Genomic DNA, 17,458 nt, shown 5'->3' on the forward strand with positions numbered 1-17,458 from the left:
TTGTAGTGAAGGGTTTTACAAAAGCATGTTTGATAAATAATGTAAAACAAATGTATCCATATTCTAGTTGCCCTAGCCAATAAACGGGCTAATAGGGACCGGCTGAAGGAGCTGCAGAAATCCGCAACTATGTTCAAGGACCGGCTTGGACTGGAGATCAGAAAATTGCGTGGTGAGTAACTGTTAGATGTCAGTATATGGCCGGGTTATAATACAATATATTTAATAATTATTCTTTGAAACAAACCCCCAATAAAATGCATATACAAAACAATTAAAATTAATATAACTTCCTAAATTCTTTATATTAGTTAAATTTATAGACACATTGAATTATATTTCTAGAAAACCAGTTATGACTCAAACTATACAAGTTTAAACTGTTACAATATTCTTTACAAAGCAAACCAAATATACCTTTAGAATTAACCTTATTCACAATTGAATTGCATTACATCACCACAATGAAATATCACAGTATTGGTCACTAACTTAAGAGTGCCTAGTTAAACTATATAACAAGATGCTTTAGCAGCCAATTTCTCTGAGCTGAAATAAACTCTTTTTAGCTACAATTATTTAAGCTCTAAAATATAATATAGTTACAAATAACTTAATGCACACCAGAAAGATTGACTTACAATAATGGGCCTGACTAAGAAATATGCAACACAAATGATATTTATCTAGTAAATAAATTACTTAGAATATAAGAGTGACTAGTTAAGACTACACAGGACTATGAATGCTAGCTAAAATACAAAGTGCCCTTTTAAATCTACTAACTGCAATTAGTTCTAGTTACCAAATACCTTTGATTTAAAAATTATACATATATTTATCAATCGCGTATACTTCACCAAAAATAACCAAATCAATATTTCAGCTTGCGGAACTTCTTGTTTCACCTCATATGAAATAAGGGTATTGCAATATGGATAATAAAAAGTAGCCCAATTTGCTTAAAGTGACTGTGTCCCAATTTGGCAGCAGTTATTCAGTCACCAGTTCAGCAAATAGTCAGCCAGACAGTTTCTATCCTTTGCATTCCATCTTCTTTTAATCATCTGTGAAACAATATGATAGGCCTTTCAGAAGCTTGTCTGTGATTTGCCCTTGCGGAGCTTGTCCCTGATTCGCCCTTGGATCTGAACATCTCATAGGTTATTTTGTGAAACCCCTCCCTGAGCAGCCAAATGCCTTTTGGCTGTAATACCATTTCTGATCTATAGGTGGCAGCAGACACCCAGGAATGCAGCCCCACCATCAAATATTTCTAACAGTTTAATTATTTAACCTTAAAATGTTTATCCAACATATCTCTTATATTAATGAATCATATGTTTCATATATGGTCCGCACAGTGTCATCTTCACTGATCATTTTTTAATGAAAAAAAGTTTTTTATTGATTTTTCAACATTTTACATGTATAAAATCAGACCAACTGTGTTACAATTTCAATTGATTTCCAATTCTTCTTACCACTAAATACTTTGACTAAAGGTATGTAACAAAAAGACCACCATACAGCAGACAATAAGTAATGAGTAGATAAGCTCAGCACGACCGTTAGTTGACAGTCCTATCCTTAAAACCCTTTATTACTCTATTTAGAACCTCCATGAAGGAGGACCCGGCTCAGCATGTACGACCTGTAAATCATCTCCAGATCCCCTGGCCCTTCTATCTATTTCTGGCCTCGATGTACATTATCCAGGGCTCCCACATTAGTAAAAACTGTTCTTTATTATCTAAAATATCTGCGGAGGCGCTGCTCATTAGTAATAATAGTCAACTTTATTCTTGATTATCAAAAAAGAGGGTACTGTGGTCTTCCAGTACCTTGCAATAGTTAGCTTGGTTACAGTGCAAATCAGCGCTACTAATTTGTTTGCTTTTCGGGATAAATTTGATAGAGGCTCATGTAACAGTGCCTGAGATGGAGTTAAATTAATTTGCCTATCCAGGATTTCACCCAGGAGCTCTGATGTTTGGGACCAAATGCGTGAAACATGACAACAGTTCCACCACATATGTGCATATGTGCCGCTTTCATTACAACCGCGTAAACAACTTGTGTTCGCGCACGCTGCATGAATTCTCGAAGGGTGGAAGTACCATCTATAAGCTACCTTGATAAAGTTTTCCTTTAAATGCGCACAAATAGAAAAGGAAGTGCCAGACTTCAAAACTTTTCAGCGGTCCATGTAAAATTAAATTCCGTCTCCCATTTTATCATAAATGGTAATTTATTAAGCTTGGGTGGGGTATTAAATAGTATATATAAGTTGGAGATCGCCCCTCTCATCCGTTCAGTGGCTAAACATAGTCTCTCTAGATAGGAACTAACGGTTGGCTGGTTTTGTCCTAAAATTTCATCTACTCTCGCTCTTAATTGCAGGTAATGAAACCAGCTCTCTCTCTCTTGTTTATTTAAATCGGCATATTGGTGGAATGTTAATAGCTTGGTGCCTACTAGGGTATCTGCAATGCGGTACAGGCCTTTATTTGCCCACTTCTTCACTGATCATTTTAAGACCAAACGTGAATATAATCCACTTATAATATATTAAAATGCGTTTTAAATCATATTTTCTATGAAACGATTTAAAAGGATTATACTATCTACATCATGGATTTAATTACATTTTAAGTTATTATCTTAATATGACATACATACCTTAAGATCGGCAAACATATGTCATTTTCATATAATTATATCTACATTGGATTACTACTTTCATATCTGTATATTTCTTTTTGAGTGTATAAAACATGGGATATTATTTAAAATACCAATTATATATGTACTTATTAGATGCCTGAAAAATATAAAGAAATAGGTTATTAAAATTGGACAGTGACTGTATTGCTACTTATTAAATTCAGCAAGTATTCATATTTAATGTTATACAAATATATAATCTCTTATCCATTATTTTGTACCTATTATTTGATAGTCTGAGGCACATATTAAATATTTGAGAATTATACATTTTTATACAGTATTTAAAATTATATGTATTTCAAAAATGAATTTAAACAGCTACAATGTAACATGTTTAGCTATTTAGCTATTTTTTTTTACATCTAGACGTAACGTCTAGAATTTGTGGATTCAACACGGCAGGGGCAATTTAACACACTTCTTCATTTCTTCCAAACTGGCCTTTCTGAATCTGATAATTCATCAAAAGTAATCCTCAGACATCATGTCTCTTGGCATATGCTTCTCTTTAAAATAACTTGCCTTTTTCTAATTGAAACAAATGTTTATTTCTTTGTTCTTTTTGCGATAACTATGCAAACAATTTAATTTATGAATGAGAGAGGGGAGTTGGTTTATACAGCCAAGAATTCTTTGGCAGAGAAAATATAACTGCTGTAACCAGTTTCATAAATAAATTAATCATTTGGTGTAGACAGCCATACAGGGAGTGCAGAATTATTAGGCAAGTTGTATTTTTAAGGATTAATTTTATTATTGAACAATAACCATGTTCTCAATGAACCCAAAAAACTCATTAATATCAAAGCTGAATAGTTTTGGAAGTAGTTTTTAGTTTGTTTTTAGTTATAGCTATTTTAGGGGGATATCTGTGTGTGCAGGTGACTATTACTGTGCATAATTATTAGGCAACTTAACAAAAAACAAATATATACCCATTTCAATTATTTATTTTTACCAGTGAAACCAATATAACATCTCAACATTCACAAATATACATTTCTGACATTCAAAAACAAAACAAAAACAAATCAGTGACCAATATAGCCACCTTTCTTTGCAAGGACACTCAAAAGCCTGCCATCCATGGATTCTGTCAGTGTTTTGATCTGTTCACCATCAACATTGCGTGCAGCAGCAACCACAGCCTCCCAGACACTGTTCAGAGAGGTGTACTGTTTTCCCTCCTTGTAAATCTCACATTTGATGATGGACCACAGGTTCTCAATGGGGTTCAGATCAGGTGAACAAGGAGACCATGTCATTAGATTTTCTTCTTTTATACCCTTTCTTGCTAGCCACGCTGTGGAGTACTTGGACGCGTGTGATGGAGCATTGTCCTGCATGAAAATCATGTTTTTCTTGAAGGATGCAGACCTCTTCCTGTACCACTGCTTGAAGAAGGTGTCTTCCAGAAACTGGCAGTAGGACTGGGAGTTGAGCTTGACTCCATCCTCAACCTGAAAAGGCCCCACAAGCTCATCTTTGATGATACCAGCCCAAACCAGTACTCCACCTCCACCTTGCTGGCGTCTGAGTCGGACTGGAGCTCTCTGCCCTTTACCAATCCAGCCACGGGCCCATCCATCTGGCCCATCAAGACTCACTCTCATTTCATCAGTCCATAAAACCTTAGAAAAATCAGTCTTGAGATATTTCTTGGCCCAGTCTTGACGTTTCAGCTTGTGTGTCTTGTTCAGTGGTGGTCGTCTTTCAGCCTTTCTTACCTTGGCCATGTCTCTGAGTATTGCACACCTTGTGCTTTTGGGCACTCCAGTGATGTTGCAGCTCTGAAATATGGCCAAACTGGTGGCAAGTGGCATCTTGGCAGCTGCAAGCTTGACTTTTCTCACTTCATGGGCAGTTATTTTGCGCCTTGGTTTTTCCACACGCTTCTTGCGACCCTGTTGACTATTTTGAATGAAACGCTTGATTGTTCGATGATCATGCTTCAGAAGCTTTGCAATTTTAAGAGTGCTGCATCCCTCTGCAAGATATCTCACTATTTTTTACTTTTCTGAGCCTGTCAAGTCCTTCTTTTGACCCATTTTGCCAAAAGAAAGGAAGTTGCCTAATAATTATGCACACCTGATATAGGGTGTTGATGTCATTAGACCACACCCCTTCTCATTACAGAGATGCACATCACCTAATATGCTTAATTGGTAGTAGGCTTTCGAGCCTTTACAGCTTTACAGACAACATGCATAAAGAGGATGATGTGGTCAAAATACTCATTTGCCTAATAATTCTGCACTCCCTGTATATATATATATATATATATATATATATATATATATATATATTTGGTATGTAAAGGGAACTTTAAATATTAGATACATTTTATAGCATAGTATTCAAGTTAATCCCCTACTCCATCTTGTTATGGGGATTTTAGTGTTGAAATCTGCATTTAGTGTTTAATGTACCTTTCATGCACAGATTGCTGATATATTTTTTTGATTGTCATATTCTTTGTCTGTATAAAAATTATGTGTCTAACTATGCAATACCCATGGCTAAATGCCCAGAAAGATAACAGGGATGCGCAATTCCTATCTCCCGACGCCCGGGACATGCAGTTTTGTGCGCCGGACATGTGTTTTTTTGTTGTTGTTGTTTTTTTTACAATTAGCCCTGCTGTGGGCAAGCCGACCACAGCATGGGTAAAGTTTTTTTTTTAATGTAATTTTAATAGCGGCCAGCGGGGGTGTTGCGGTAGTGGGGAGAAGTGAACTGAGTGTCTTGAGGGCAGAGTGAGAACGGGAGAAAAAGCCCTCGTACAGCAAATGTTTGCAGCCTTTGTGAATTGCGTACAACTCTGTGACAGTCAGCAGACAGGGTAAATATACAATATGGAATGTGCAGGTCCTGCAGGAGCGAGTTGTTTATCTAAGGAACACGACAATGATCTTATAAAAACTTCCAGAAGTGCTGAAAATAGCGCTTAAGTTTCTATGCTCTTCTGCTCTTTAAAAAAGTTGAGTCGCTCTTTTTACACAAAGCGAGTCACTTCTAACCGGTAGTAACATCACTGAGGGACATAGAGGTAAATATATTCAGGAACAAGAAAATGGTTTAATCAGACTAAAACACAAGGAAACGAGTTTGTATACAACGATCATGAAAGAAGTGTCTGCTCTCTGGCCCCGGGTAAGAGTAGAATGTAGAAATCAGGGAATTCATTAGCAAGAAGTTGAGGGAAAAAATATGCAGATATTAAACAGAGTGAGGTTAATAAAGGATGTGACACACTTTACTAGAGCGAGTTGTTCCTATGAAGAAACGCAGGCTTCTGTAGAGAGGGGTGGGCGGTAGTTAGGAATTCTGAGCGGCCACTTTAATTTCAAGCTTTCTCGGCATCCTGGCAGACTTTATCTGCTGCATGTTCAGAGCAGGCGTGCTTAAAACAGATGCTTGAAATTAAAGTGGCCGCTTAGAATTGCTAACTAACGCCCACCCCTCTCTACAGAAGCCTGCGTTTCTTCATAGGAACACGACAATGATCTTATAAAAACTTCCAGCAGTGCTGACAATAGAGCTTAAGTTTCTACACTCTTTAAAGAAGTTGAGTCGCTATTTTTACACAAAGCAAGTCGCTTCTAACCGGTAGTAACATCACTGAGGGACATAGAGGTAAATATATTCAGGAACAAGAAAATTATTTAATCAGACTAAAACACAAGTTGTCATAAGATCATTGTCGTGTTCGTCAGATAAACAACTCGCTCCTGCAGGACCTGCACATTCTATAGTCCTGTATAGAAGTGAAGACAGGAAGCAGGAATCCCTGCAAATGCAGGCTATTTAGCATTATGTACACCCTCTTTGCACAAATAATATATGTACTTCTGTCTGAAATGTGTTTTATATATGTATGTGTGTGCATATGTGTGTATGTATATATATTTTTGTGTTTATTTATATATGTACTCTATATGCATGTATAAATGAGTTTATGTATGTGTGTGTATGCATGTATGAGTGTGTGTGTGGTGTATGTATCTGTATGTATTTTATGTATATGCATGTGTATGTATACTATATGTATGTATGTGTGCGTGTGTGTGTGTGTGTGTGAATAGATGTAGATAAGTGTGAATGTATTACGACCGTACTTAAACTCTTACCTGAGATAGTGGTTTGATAGGTCAATTGCTTTTTTAAAATAATAAAAAAAAAAAATACATTAAGCAGTTTTTAAAAAAAAAAAAAATACACATTGCCAAATAGAATAAATGCTGTACTTTCTGTATGAAAGTAGAAAATATTTGAATTCACTGTCCCTTTAATATATTTCTGGCCCATCAGTTTCTGCTACAGGCTGTTAGCATAAGGCTCCTCCTCTAGCTCCTGCCAAATCCTGTGTTTTAAGATAAGTTTGGTTGCAATTAATACATGTATACAGATACTGTATCAGTGAACACATATACTGTATAGGTGCAAACATATACTGTATGAGTGCACACATATTCTGTATCAGTGTACATGTATTCTGTATCAGTATACTGTATACTGTCAGACACTGTCCCTTAGAGAAAAACCTGATTAAAATTATTTTGTGAATCAGGATAAGTAGATTGGGCTCCTTTAGTCCATTGGACAAGTAGTTTTAAAAAAAAATCTAAAATTTTAAAATTCCACATCCCTGAGATAAGCTTGATAAATATACCTTGTTAAAAGCAGGTTTGTTTATACTTTCCATCAGTTTTAATATTCTCTTATCAGAATAGTACTATTTTAATTTAACTAACTCATTATTTTATAATTAAAGGGACAGTAAACTCAAAATGAAACTTTCCTTCCTAAGATAGGGAGAGTCCACGGCTTCATTCCTTACTGTTGGGAAATACAACACCTGGCCACCAGGAGAAGGCAAAGACACCCCAGCCAAAGGCTTAAATATCCCTCCCACTTTATCATTACCCCAGTCATTCTTTGCCTTTCATCACGTTATGAGGTGGCAGAGAAGTGGCAGAAGATTCAGAGAATCCTTAAAAGGGTATCTGTCCTTTGAGAGAGGACTGGAGTTTTAAGTAGTCATGTCAACCTCTCAGTGAGAGTATTGATGAAAGTTAGAGTCTGGAGATGCAGGGAAAGTTTTTCTGCGAAACCATCCAGACTACTGCTAACAGCTCCTAAGCAATCGGTGTTGCTGAGTTTCACTGCCTGCTTTCTCTCACTCAAGTCCTTGTCAGGAGCGCTTCTATAACACTGTCACACTTGAGAGGCTGTGTTCTGTTCCACAGCATGGATCCTCGAGGTAAGAGCGTTTCAATTTTTACACATAAAACACTATAACAGGGTCACAGCGTGGCTCCTTTGTACCTTGATAGGATACAGGGTTAATATCCTCTGAAGGGAGTTTATTGAACAGTTGGGGTAAATTAATCAGTGTATTAATTATTTACATGCTGCTTTGTGTGATTTTTTCCTGGGCTGATAGACTGTGTGTTTTTGGCTGGAACAAACAGGTTTCACTTTTAAGTTTCACTTTCGTTTTTATAAGTGTTGCACAGCTCCTATTACTTGCTGTACTTGTAATAACAGGGGAAGTACTGTCTTGCACTCCATGTGACCGAGTATGGTCAATGTTCATTTCCTCCATTCCGACTGAAACTTGAACCTGAGGAGAGCGTTTCCTCTGTTAACTGTCTGGGTCTAGGAGGTGGTGAGTGCCCCAGCCATTGGGAGTATGAAGGTGCAGTTTTCTATAATAAAAAACATTTTTATTTGTGTCTTCCTGTGGGTATAACCTGAGCTATGGAGGACTTGCACATGTTAGAAGGTACTCCTTCTGTACAAAATCATACCTATTTATATTGTGAAGAGGCCACAGTTTTCCTATCCACTCAGTTATGTTCCACATGCCTAACAGCATTTTAAAGTCTAAGAAGGGAGACAAGCTTGCTAAGGCTCTTAGTCCCTCAGCGTCCCGTGAGATTACTACCCTTGCTACACATGCAGTTCCCCGTACCATATCTAATCCTCCATCCGGAGGGGGCCTTCTTCCTGCGGACTTTGCCGCACAATTACAAACGGCGGTGTCTGCGGCCCTCAGGGCATTACCTCGCTCTAACAAACGCAAGAGAAAGGTTCAACATAGCTCTCCTGACCCTGATTCATCTAAATATTTATCCGATTTAGCTATTATGTCCCAGTTATCCGATGATGCGTTAACCTCTGTAGCCTAAGAGGGTGAACTTTCTGGGTCGGAGTCCTTAGCGTCTAAGCCTCCTGCTGTGGAGGAACCGTCCTTTAGATTTAAAATTGAGCACTTGCGTTTTATATTTAAGGAGGTCTTGTCTACATTAGAGGTTCCAGAGGCCGTGCTGCCTGAAGAACCTATGATACCTAAATTAGACAGTGTTTACGAAGACAGGAAAGTTCCTTTGACTTTTCCTGTGCCGGTTAAGATGGCAAACATTTTTAAGAATGAATGGGAAAGAATTGGTTGTTCCTTTTCCCCCTCGTCTACTTTTAAAAAGTTGTTCCTGGTCCTGGACTCTCAACTGGATTTGTGGGACTCCATTCCTAAGGTGGATGGTGCTATCTCTACACTTGCTAAACGTACTACTATACCTCTTGAGGATAGTTCTTCATTCGGAGAGCCGATGAATAAGAAAATGAGGCGGCCCCCGACCCGGGATCGAATCATGTAGGGTGCAGACTGTCTCTTTTTTTCAGACGCCTAGTTCAAGGACGTACAGGATCCGTGGGTCCTTGAGGTGGTATCTCAGGGATACAAGATAGGTTTCAAATCTCATCCGCCATGGGGCAGATTCCTTCTCTCGAATCTGTCTACCAGACCAGAAAAGAGGGATGCCTCATGATCCCAAAGAACTTTCTGCCCATTTCTGGACCTAAAATGCTTAAACAAATTTCTCAGTGTCCCTTCCTTCAAGATGGAGACGATAAGGTTCATCTTTCCTTTAATTCAGGAAGGCCAGTTTATTACCACTATAGATCTGAAGGACGCTTACCTTCATGTTCCAATCCACAGGGAACACTTTCAGTTCCTGAGGTTTGCATTCCTAGACCAGCACTTCAAGTTTATTACCCTTCCGTTTGGCCTAGCTACTGCTCCAAGAATCTTAAGAAAGTTCTGGGGGCTCTTCTAGCCGTTACCAGAACTCAGGGTATTGCAGTAGCCCCATACTTGGATGATATTCTGGATTTTAAGTTTAAAAACTGTCTAAAATCTAAGTTTCAACTGCCCCACTATTTTTTGGGAAACTGCGAAGGCAGTTCTCAGGGGGGAGATTTTAGCTTATTGCATAAATAGGACAAAGAAATTCAAACTTAGGGAAAAGGAAATCTTGAAGTCAGTATCTAACTCATACAATTATCACCATTTAGAGAAAACATCTGAGAGTTGGGCACAATATACCCGAGCATTAAAGGAAAGGGACTCTTTTCTCCTTCACAGGTCATCTCAGAAAGATTTCAGGCTAAATTATTTAGATTTGAAATAAAACCGGAAAACTTAGTCTAGTCAAGAGGGATAAAGGCTCATCCTTGATTGACTCCCTACATGAAGAAGGTAAAACTTTAACAATGCCAGAAGAACTTCTGAACATCTTCTCAAACTATTGCCAGGACCTGTACTCCCTTAAAAACTCAAATAATTCTGAGCACGAGGATTTCTGGAGTAAAATATCCTATCCGACACTAGCATCTGAACTAGTTGAAACTCTCAACTCTCCTATCTCTGAGCTCGAAGTGTCTAGAGCAATCCAAGATTTTTCTTTGAATAAAGCCCCGGGCCCGGACGCCCTTATCCCCGGTAATTGTGTCACACTTAACCTTACTTTATAATGATATGTACATTAAGGGCAACCCGCCCTCCCCCAGCTTTGCTGCTTCCTGCACTACTCTAATCCTTAAGCAAGGGAAGGATCCTGATAAGAAGGAATCATATAGGCCCATAGCCTTGCTGATATTTACCTCTAGCATTAGCATTGATGCTTCAATCTCTTCTACCTAGTATCATTTATAAGGACCAGGCAGGATTTATGTTCAAACAAAATCCTCAGCTAAAATAAGGGAAGTTTTTCTTACCATAGACTACTTTAAAACCAGGGAAAGGTTGGGGAGTGGAGGGGGAGGGGACATCTCCGATTCAGCATTTATTTCAATAGATGCTGAAAAAGCTTTCAATTCAGTTCACTATGATCATTTACTTCACTCCCTTCAACGCTTTGGCCTCCATGGTAGTTTTTTTAAATTGATTGATAATTTATATAATACAGCCTCCACAAGGATGCTAGTTAATGGTATGATCTCTTCAAAGATATCACTTAGAAGAGGAACCCGGCAGGGATGCCCCCTCTCTTCTCTTCAACCTCTCCATCGAACCTTTTGCTATTTTTGTCAGACACCACCTTGAAGGGATTAGGATAGGCAAAAAGGAGTTGAAAATAGCTTTATATGCTGATGATATTCTTATATATATTACAAATACTCACATTAACATCCCAAAACTTCTCTCAATTATTGATCAGTTTGGCTCTTTCTCTGGATATAGGGGGAATACAAAATCTGAATTTCTGTGGATTAAGCAATCCAATGAGTCTCTTGCAAATATACCATTCAGAATAGTTTCTGGATCTTTTAGGTACCTGGGCATCACAAGCTCTTCTAACCCGGATACTTGGTACAGTTTTAATATTTTTCCAGTGTTGAATAAAATCAAAGAGAGCTTGAAAAACTGGCAAAACCTCCCCCTCTTTCTGACAGGCCGAATAGCCCTGTCTAAGATGGTCTGTCTTCCTAAACTTCTCTATGTTCTTCAGAATACTGTGCGTCTAGTTATGCATTGGATTTTCTTTAGAGACTATGTCACTGACAATGAACTTGAGAGAAGTGTAACTCTAGCTCATTACCTAAAGAAGTGAAAAAATTGAGAACTATATTTAACTCACTCCAGGTCTGGTGGAGAGTCTGTAAACTCTTTGACTTAGACCACAGGATATCCAAATATATGCCATTGTCAGGTAACCCTCAATTTCAAGCAGGACTCCAATTATCACCCTTTCAGAGGTGGAATAGTCTAGGTCTAGGTAATGTTTCCCAATTGCTAGACTTTGATAGGAGGTGCATTAAAACCTTTGGTTCCCTTAGGGGGGAGTTTAATCTCCCTCAAAAAAGATTTTTATGCGTATCTACAAGCAAGGCATCTTGCACTTAAATTAACAAGTAATTTCGGCTGGAACTGGACATTGGGGAGCATTGAGAAATGGCTTGTTTTAGTTAAAAATGGATTCATGTCAGTTTCCCCTTGTTATCAAGCCCTGAGCTCCTTAAAGGGTACCCTCAACTTGGAAAAGATCTCTTCCATATGGGCCACAGCTATATTGCAAAATGATGTGGATACTAGTCTTACCCAATCCTCAATTCTTGAAGTAATGCGAACCACTCTTTCCTCCTCTTGGAGAGAATCCCATATTAAATTACTTCTTATGACCTACTTCACTCCTGAGAGAGGTTTTAGGTGTGGAAATTCCAACTATAACTGCTGTCCCAGGTGTTCCTTGCTCTTGGCTAAACTTGTACATATGTTATGGGATTGCCCAAGGATTAAACATTTTTTACTTAAAATACTGGCTTAGTAAAACTTTAGGGATCTCCCCTTTGACGTTAACAATGACACATATACTGTACTTATAGAAGAACCCGAAGAATCGGCAGGTAAATATAAAAATTGTCAATATGGCTATTTTAGCAGCTAGATATGTAATCCTAAAAAAATGGAAAGGGAGAGCGACCCCCAGTATTCCAGAGGTTAAGAATTGTCTCTAAAAACAATGCATTCTTGAACAGATGGATACCAATTTAAATGATGAACATGACATTACTGCATTTTTCTTGAAATTGTCAGTTTTTATTAAATTTCTCCCTCCTAGTGAAATCGGCCATTTAATCTACCCATTCAGAAATTCAGAACTTGTGCTGCTGGGTCTATGGTAATAGGTCTGCTCCCCCCATCCCTTCTTTCCACCCCTTTTTTTTTGTCTCTTGTCTTGTTTGGTTTTGTTTGGTTGAGTTGGGTTTTTTTTTTGTGTCTCGTCTCTTTTGGTTATGATTTATTATATCTTGTCTCTCTGTTTGGCTTAGTCCGGACCTTCCAGTCTGGCCTTATTGGGCCTGGTCTGGTTTTGTTTCATTGCTGTTTCTGGACTTTGGCCAAGTGTCTTATGATGTTGTATTAAGTAAACAATAAAATACTCCAACAGAGTACTATAAAGATAATTGGAGACACAGTTGAGTTTATATAATGACTAGGACTTTATGCAGGTTAGATAAATAACTTTCATGTGGAGCTCTGTTTTCTATTTAGAGGAAGAGTATCAAGGAGAGGTATTATACTGTACTTTGGTTAAAAGTACAGAAGGATGCATTTTCGTCATGTTATAAAATCTTTAGACTTTGAGGATTTCTGCACTGTAGTAATTGCCCTCATCGTCAGGTGCATTTTCTTTTTTTTTTTCTTCTTTTTTGGTTCAATGAAATTTTTTAGGCACCCTGCGAGGTGCTCCCTTTTGCTTTTCTCTGCTTGTCTTTATGTGATCATATATGTACTGTATAAATCAAAGTGTATACTCTGTTGGACTCTAAATAAAGAAATTTATTTTAAAAAAAAATATATATATTCCCTTTCTGAATCATTAAAGTTTAATTTTGACTAAAATGGTTGCATTATCTCTCAATAAAAAAGAAGAAAAGAAAATAAAAAATAAGCAAAACATGTTTAAATGGTGTTTGGGCAAAATAAAGATTTGTGTCCAAAAAAAAAAAAGTTCTCAACATTTTTGGAATACAAAATAGTCTTTACCTGGCCTAATGCTGATTGTTTTCCTGTGTTGGACTATCAGTGGTGAGGAGTGCCGACCACTTGATTTCTTTGACATTGGCACATACAGGATAGACAAAACATGGAAGTAGTAGTATTCTATATGATTTACTACAGTGTAAGCTTTAGCAAATGTATTATTATGACTTTATCACACGTTAAACATAAGTACGTCTTTATCTTCCAACAGGTGAAAAGCTGCAGTTTGTTTTCAGATGCATTAACCCTAAAGACCCCGATCAGCCGTTCTCATGCATAATTTCATTAAATGAACAAGGAGACTATGAAGGTAATTTGATGTTATTTAAGGAACATGCAAACATGAGCTTCCTTTACGTAAATACAACTTTACATTCTTTAAGAATTCATTTTGTGCTGAATAAAGCTGTATCTGTTAGTTTAAATAGCTTTTAAATATTTATAGTATATTATATTAGATCTTTGTATTCAAAACTGCAGCAGAAAATACCCTTTTAATTGGGATAGGCTCTCTCCAACACTAGGTTTATTTCTTCTGCTGCCTCTTTTGTAAAAGCTTTTCTATAGTGATTACTACTGTTCTGAAATTTGCAGCTATTTAAAATGCTACAATAAAGGTTATTTGTAGTCAATTTTTTATACTCCAGTAGGTAAAATGGATCATTGGGAACTCATAAAAGGGGGGAACATTTACAGGAGAATGTCCCTTTAAGTATAGGTTATAAAGTGAATAATCTAACCACTGGTTATAAAAAACATTAAACCGTATTATCAATACTTATCAAAAATGTGCTGTTATTATACCATGTTCTGTAATACGGCTTTAACGTGCTTCAGTGTAGCACAAAGTATACAGCCCACACTCATAAGGTTCAGGGACACCTTATCCCACATTCGCTGCGCAGAAAACAATGTTTCAGTATATTGTTATACTGTAGTATATTGTGCGGTTTCTGCACAGTATAAAAGTGCATTGATGTTCTACTGATCTTTATAAGGAGTGGGCTGTTTTTATCTGAGCTACAAGAATGCAGAGTACCCTTGTTCTAATTATATTCTGGGTGAGATATTGTATAGCACACAACAAATGCCATTTATTGGGTATTACATTTATCTATTACACATTTTCAACTTTATTTCATGCTAAGTGTCAGTCTATAAGGCTGTTAATCACAACAGAGCCCTATCCAGAAAACTGACCTTTAAAGCACTGTCAAACTTGTATAAAACTGGTTCTCCTCAGACATGCATGTTTGTACTGCCAATGTTTGTCTTAGGGGATGTCATGGTGTGACTGAAATACTATATAGGGGTACATTTATTATCCCTGCAGGTAAACAGGTTCACAAATAATGAACCTGTCCAACTGCAATCACCACTTGTGATGTTTAATTGCAGGGTGAAATTTACCATTGCTCAAGAGGATTCTTATGCAATGTCAGCCCTGCTGCAGCACAACCAATTGCACTAGAGCAGGGCATATCAATCACCCCGAGCGAGTGTCAGGGTGATTGATCTCGCCACTCCTGAGGTAACGGAGAAGAAAAAAAGAAGCGCTTTTAGCTTCTTAAATACATCTTTAGGTGAGCCAGCTCCACATAGCCGATAAAGCTGCAGACTACGCTGGCAATCTGCAAATAAATAATTATATATAATTCCTTCTGTTTCTTGCCTCTGAATAGAATTGTGGTTATTTAAACAAACTTTATGAAACAGCAATCCCATTTGTAGAATGTATTTTTGCTTTTGTTTTTCAGTCACAGCGTCTGACCCGCCGTTAGATTGCCTAGCAGAATTTCAGGAGAAAGTGAGAGAGACAAAAAACTTCTCTGGATTACTTGCCAACCTCCGAAAGGCTTTCACCACATTGGTTTCTCAAGTTAAATAACTTATTTATTGTTCTCTATTATTGTTTTATTGTTTCTTTTTACTCTTATAAATAATATAATAATGCTATAAAATGCTCAAGTATTTGGTAGCAAATATCTGTATTTTACTATTGTAAAAATAAATCTGACACTTTTAGCATGTTTTGTGTCCATCTTTGTGTGGTTTGGGGGTGGGTTAGCATTGGTAATTACTGTATTTATTCAAAAGTTACAATTTAAAGGACCATTAAATACAGTAGAAATGCATAACAAAAAGTTTTTGAAAGTTTTCCAAATTTACTTCAATTTTCTGTCTCTTGACAGCTGTCAGCCAATCAGACTCATATACACTGTGAACTAAGTTTTATTCTTCATGTTTAAAAACTCACTTTGAGGTAACATTATGTTTTCTTCATAGATGGAAAGAATCCACAGCTGCATTCATTACTTTTGGCAAATAAGAACCTGGCCACCAGGAGGAGGCAAAGACACCCCAGCCAAAGGCTTAAATACTCCTCTCACTTCCCTCATCCCCCAGTCATTCTTTGTCTTCCGTCCCAGGAGGTTGGCAGAGAAGTGTCAGAAGTTTTCGATGGTTTCTTATGGAGAGTAGTGCTCTTCCGCATGGGACTAGAGTTTTAAGTAGTCCTGTCAGCCTCTCAGTGAGAGCATGGGTGAAAGTTAGAGTCCGGAGATGCAGGGAGAGTCTTTCTGCGAAACCATCCCGACTCATATTAACAGCTCCACAAGCAATCAGCGTTGACGAATTTCACTGCCTGCTTTTTTCTCTCAAGTCCATGGCAGAAGCGACGCTACTATCTGTCACCCTTGAAGGGCCGTGTTCCATGGCGTAGATTCTGGTAAGATCGTTTCATTTTACTTTCATCATGGATGTATTGTAATTTCAACTGTTTATCTGAGAGGGGCTACAACCTTTTCGGGGATAACTTTAACATAGGGTCTCAGTGAGGCTCCTTTTTGTATCTAGGAATCAAGGGTTAATATCTCCTGAGGGGGATTATTAAACAGGGGGGGGTTTATAATCATGTTTGTTATGTGATTCTGTCTGCTACTGTGTAGTGTTGCTTCGGCTCATGGCTATTTTGGAACATAACGGACTATGTCTAGTGACGCAGCCTTTTCAGTCGGGTGCGCTTTTGCATGGACTGCACGGTTTACCTTGTGACTCCATTTCCTTTTTCCTAACCGCATGGCGATGGAGAAATCCTGGTCCGCTGGTGTCTGGTTCTCTGGAGACGGCAGTGTCCCAGTTATGGAGGATTCTTGGAGACGGATGTCTCTGATTCTGACTCTACTTCTTGCGAAGAATATGAATTGGCCCGGGTGATACATGCCCATCAGTTATGTTCCGAATGCCATTTTAGAGTGCTCTGTTCCTCGGGATCAGGGAATCGGGTGCCCACTGAGCCATCCGTCTCTGGGGATTCTATTTCTCATGAAACGAGTTCCTTACCATCAACTCTCACTACGCATGCAGGTACCAAACAATACTTATCCTTTCTAGGGAGTGTGGCCTGTTTCCACCGGAGGTTATGACACGGTTCCGCATGGCTATATTTTTGGCCCTGGCACATCTGCACCTCCCAGGAGTGTGCTTACGATATTGTCCGCATTTCGTTAACCGGGCCTCGTCAGGCATCGAATCCCCTGGTCCAGTTCAGCCTTCCGGGGGAGCGACTGCCCCTGAGGCCTCAGGGGGTCAACCTTTGGGGCGGGTGTTTTCTTTTGTCCCGGTGGAGGTATGTTGCACCTTTCCTTATAGACTGGCGCTCCTTCGTGTCTTACGAAGGCAGGTTTTTGGCGTTGCTGGAGGATCCCACTCTTAATGAATCTGGGGATACTGAGTCTTACTCTTTGACTGGCTTGCATACATAGACATAAGGGGATGAAGTAGCCTTCTTATAGTCTTTGTTATTTGTGTATACTTTTCCAGTTCTGAGCTTGGAAGTCTCGGACCACTGTTGGGCTGGTCCTGCGGGCCTGTCTGTTCTTCCTGGGCGATAACCTA

General features: G+C 38.3%; 1 protein-coding gene across 5 annotated transcripts in view; it reads left to right on the top strand.

The window, feature by feature from the left end:
* Nucleotides 1–15,589, top strand: part of SPC25 (SPC25 component of NDC80 kinetochore complex) — a 72,579-nt gene extending 56,990 nt beyond the window's left edge. For all 5 annotated transcript variants that reach the window (XM_053697529.1, XM_053697525.1, XM_053697527.1 and 2 more), the window contains 3 exons: nucleotides 68–172; nucleotides 13,773–13,871; nucleotides 15,319–15,589. In XM_053697529.1, the coding sequence (XP_053553504.1) occupies nucleotides 68–172; nucleotides 13,773–13,871; nucleotides 15,319–15,449 (335 nt within the window). In that variant the 3' untranslated portion in view covers nucleotides 15,450–15,589. The remainder of the gene's footprint in view (nucleotides 1–67; nucleotides 173–13,772; nucleotides 13,872–15,318) is intronic.
* The last annotated feature ends 1,869 nt before the right edge of the window (nucleotides 15,590–17,458 follow it).

This window comes from Bombina bombina, chromosome 1 (genome assembly GCF_027579735.1).
Source record: "Bombina bombina isolate aBomBom1 chromosome 1, aBomBom1.pri, whole genome shotgun sequence".
Classification (NCBI taxonomy): Eukaryota; Metazoa; Chordata; class Amphibia; order Anura; family Bombinatoridae; genus Bombina; species Bombina bombina.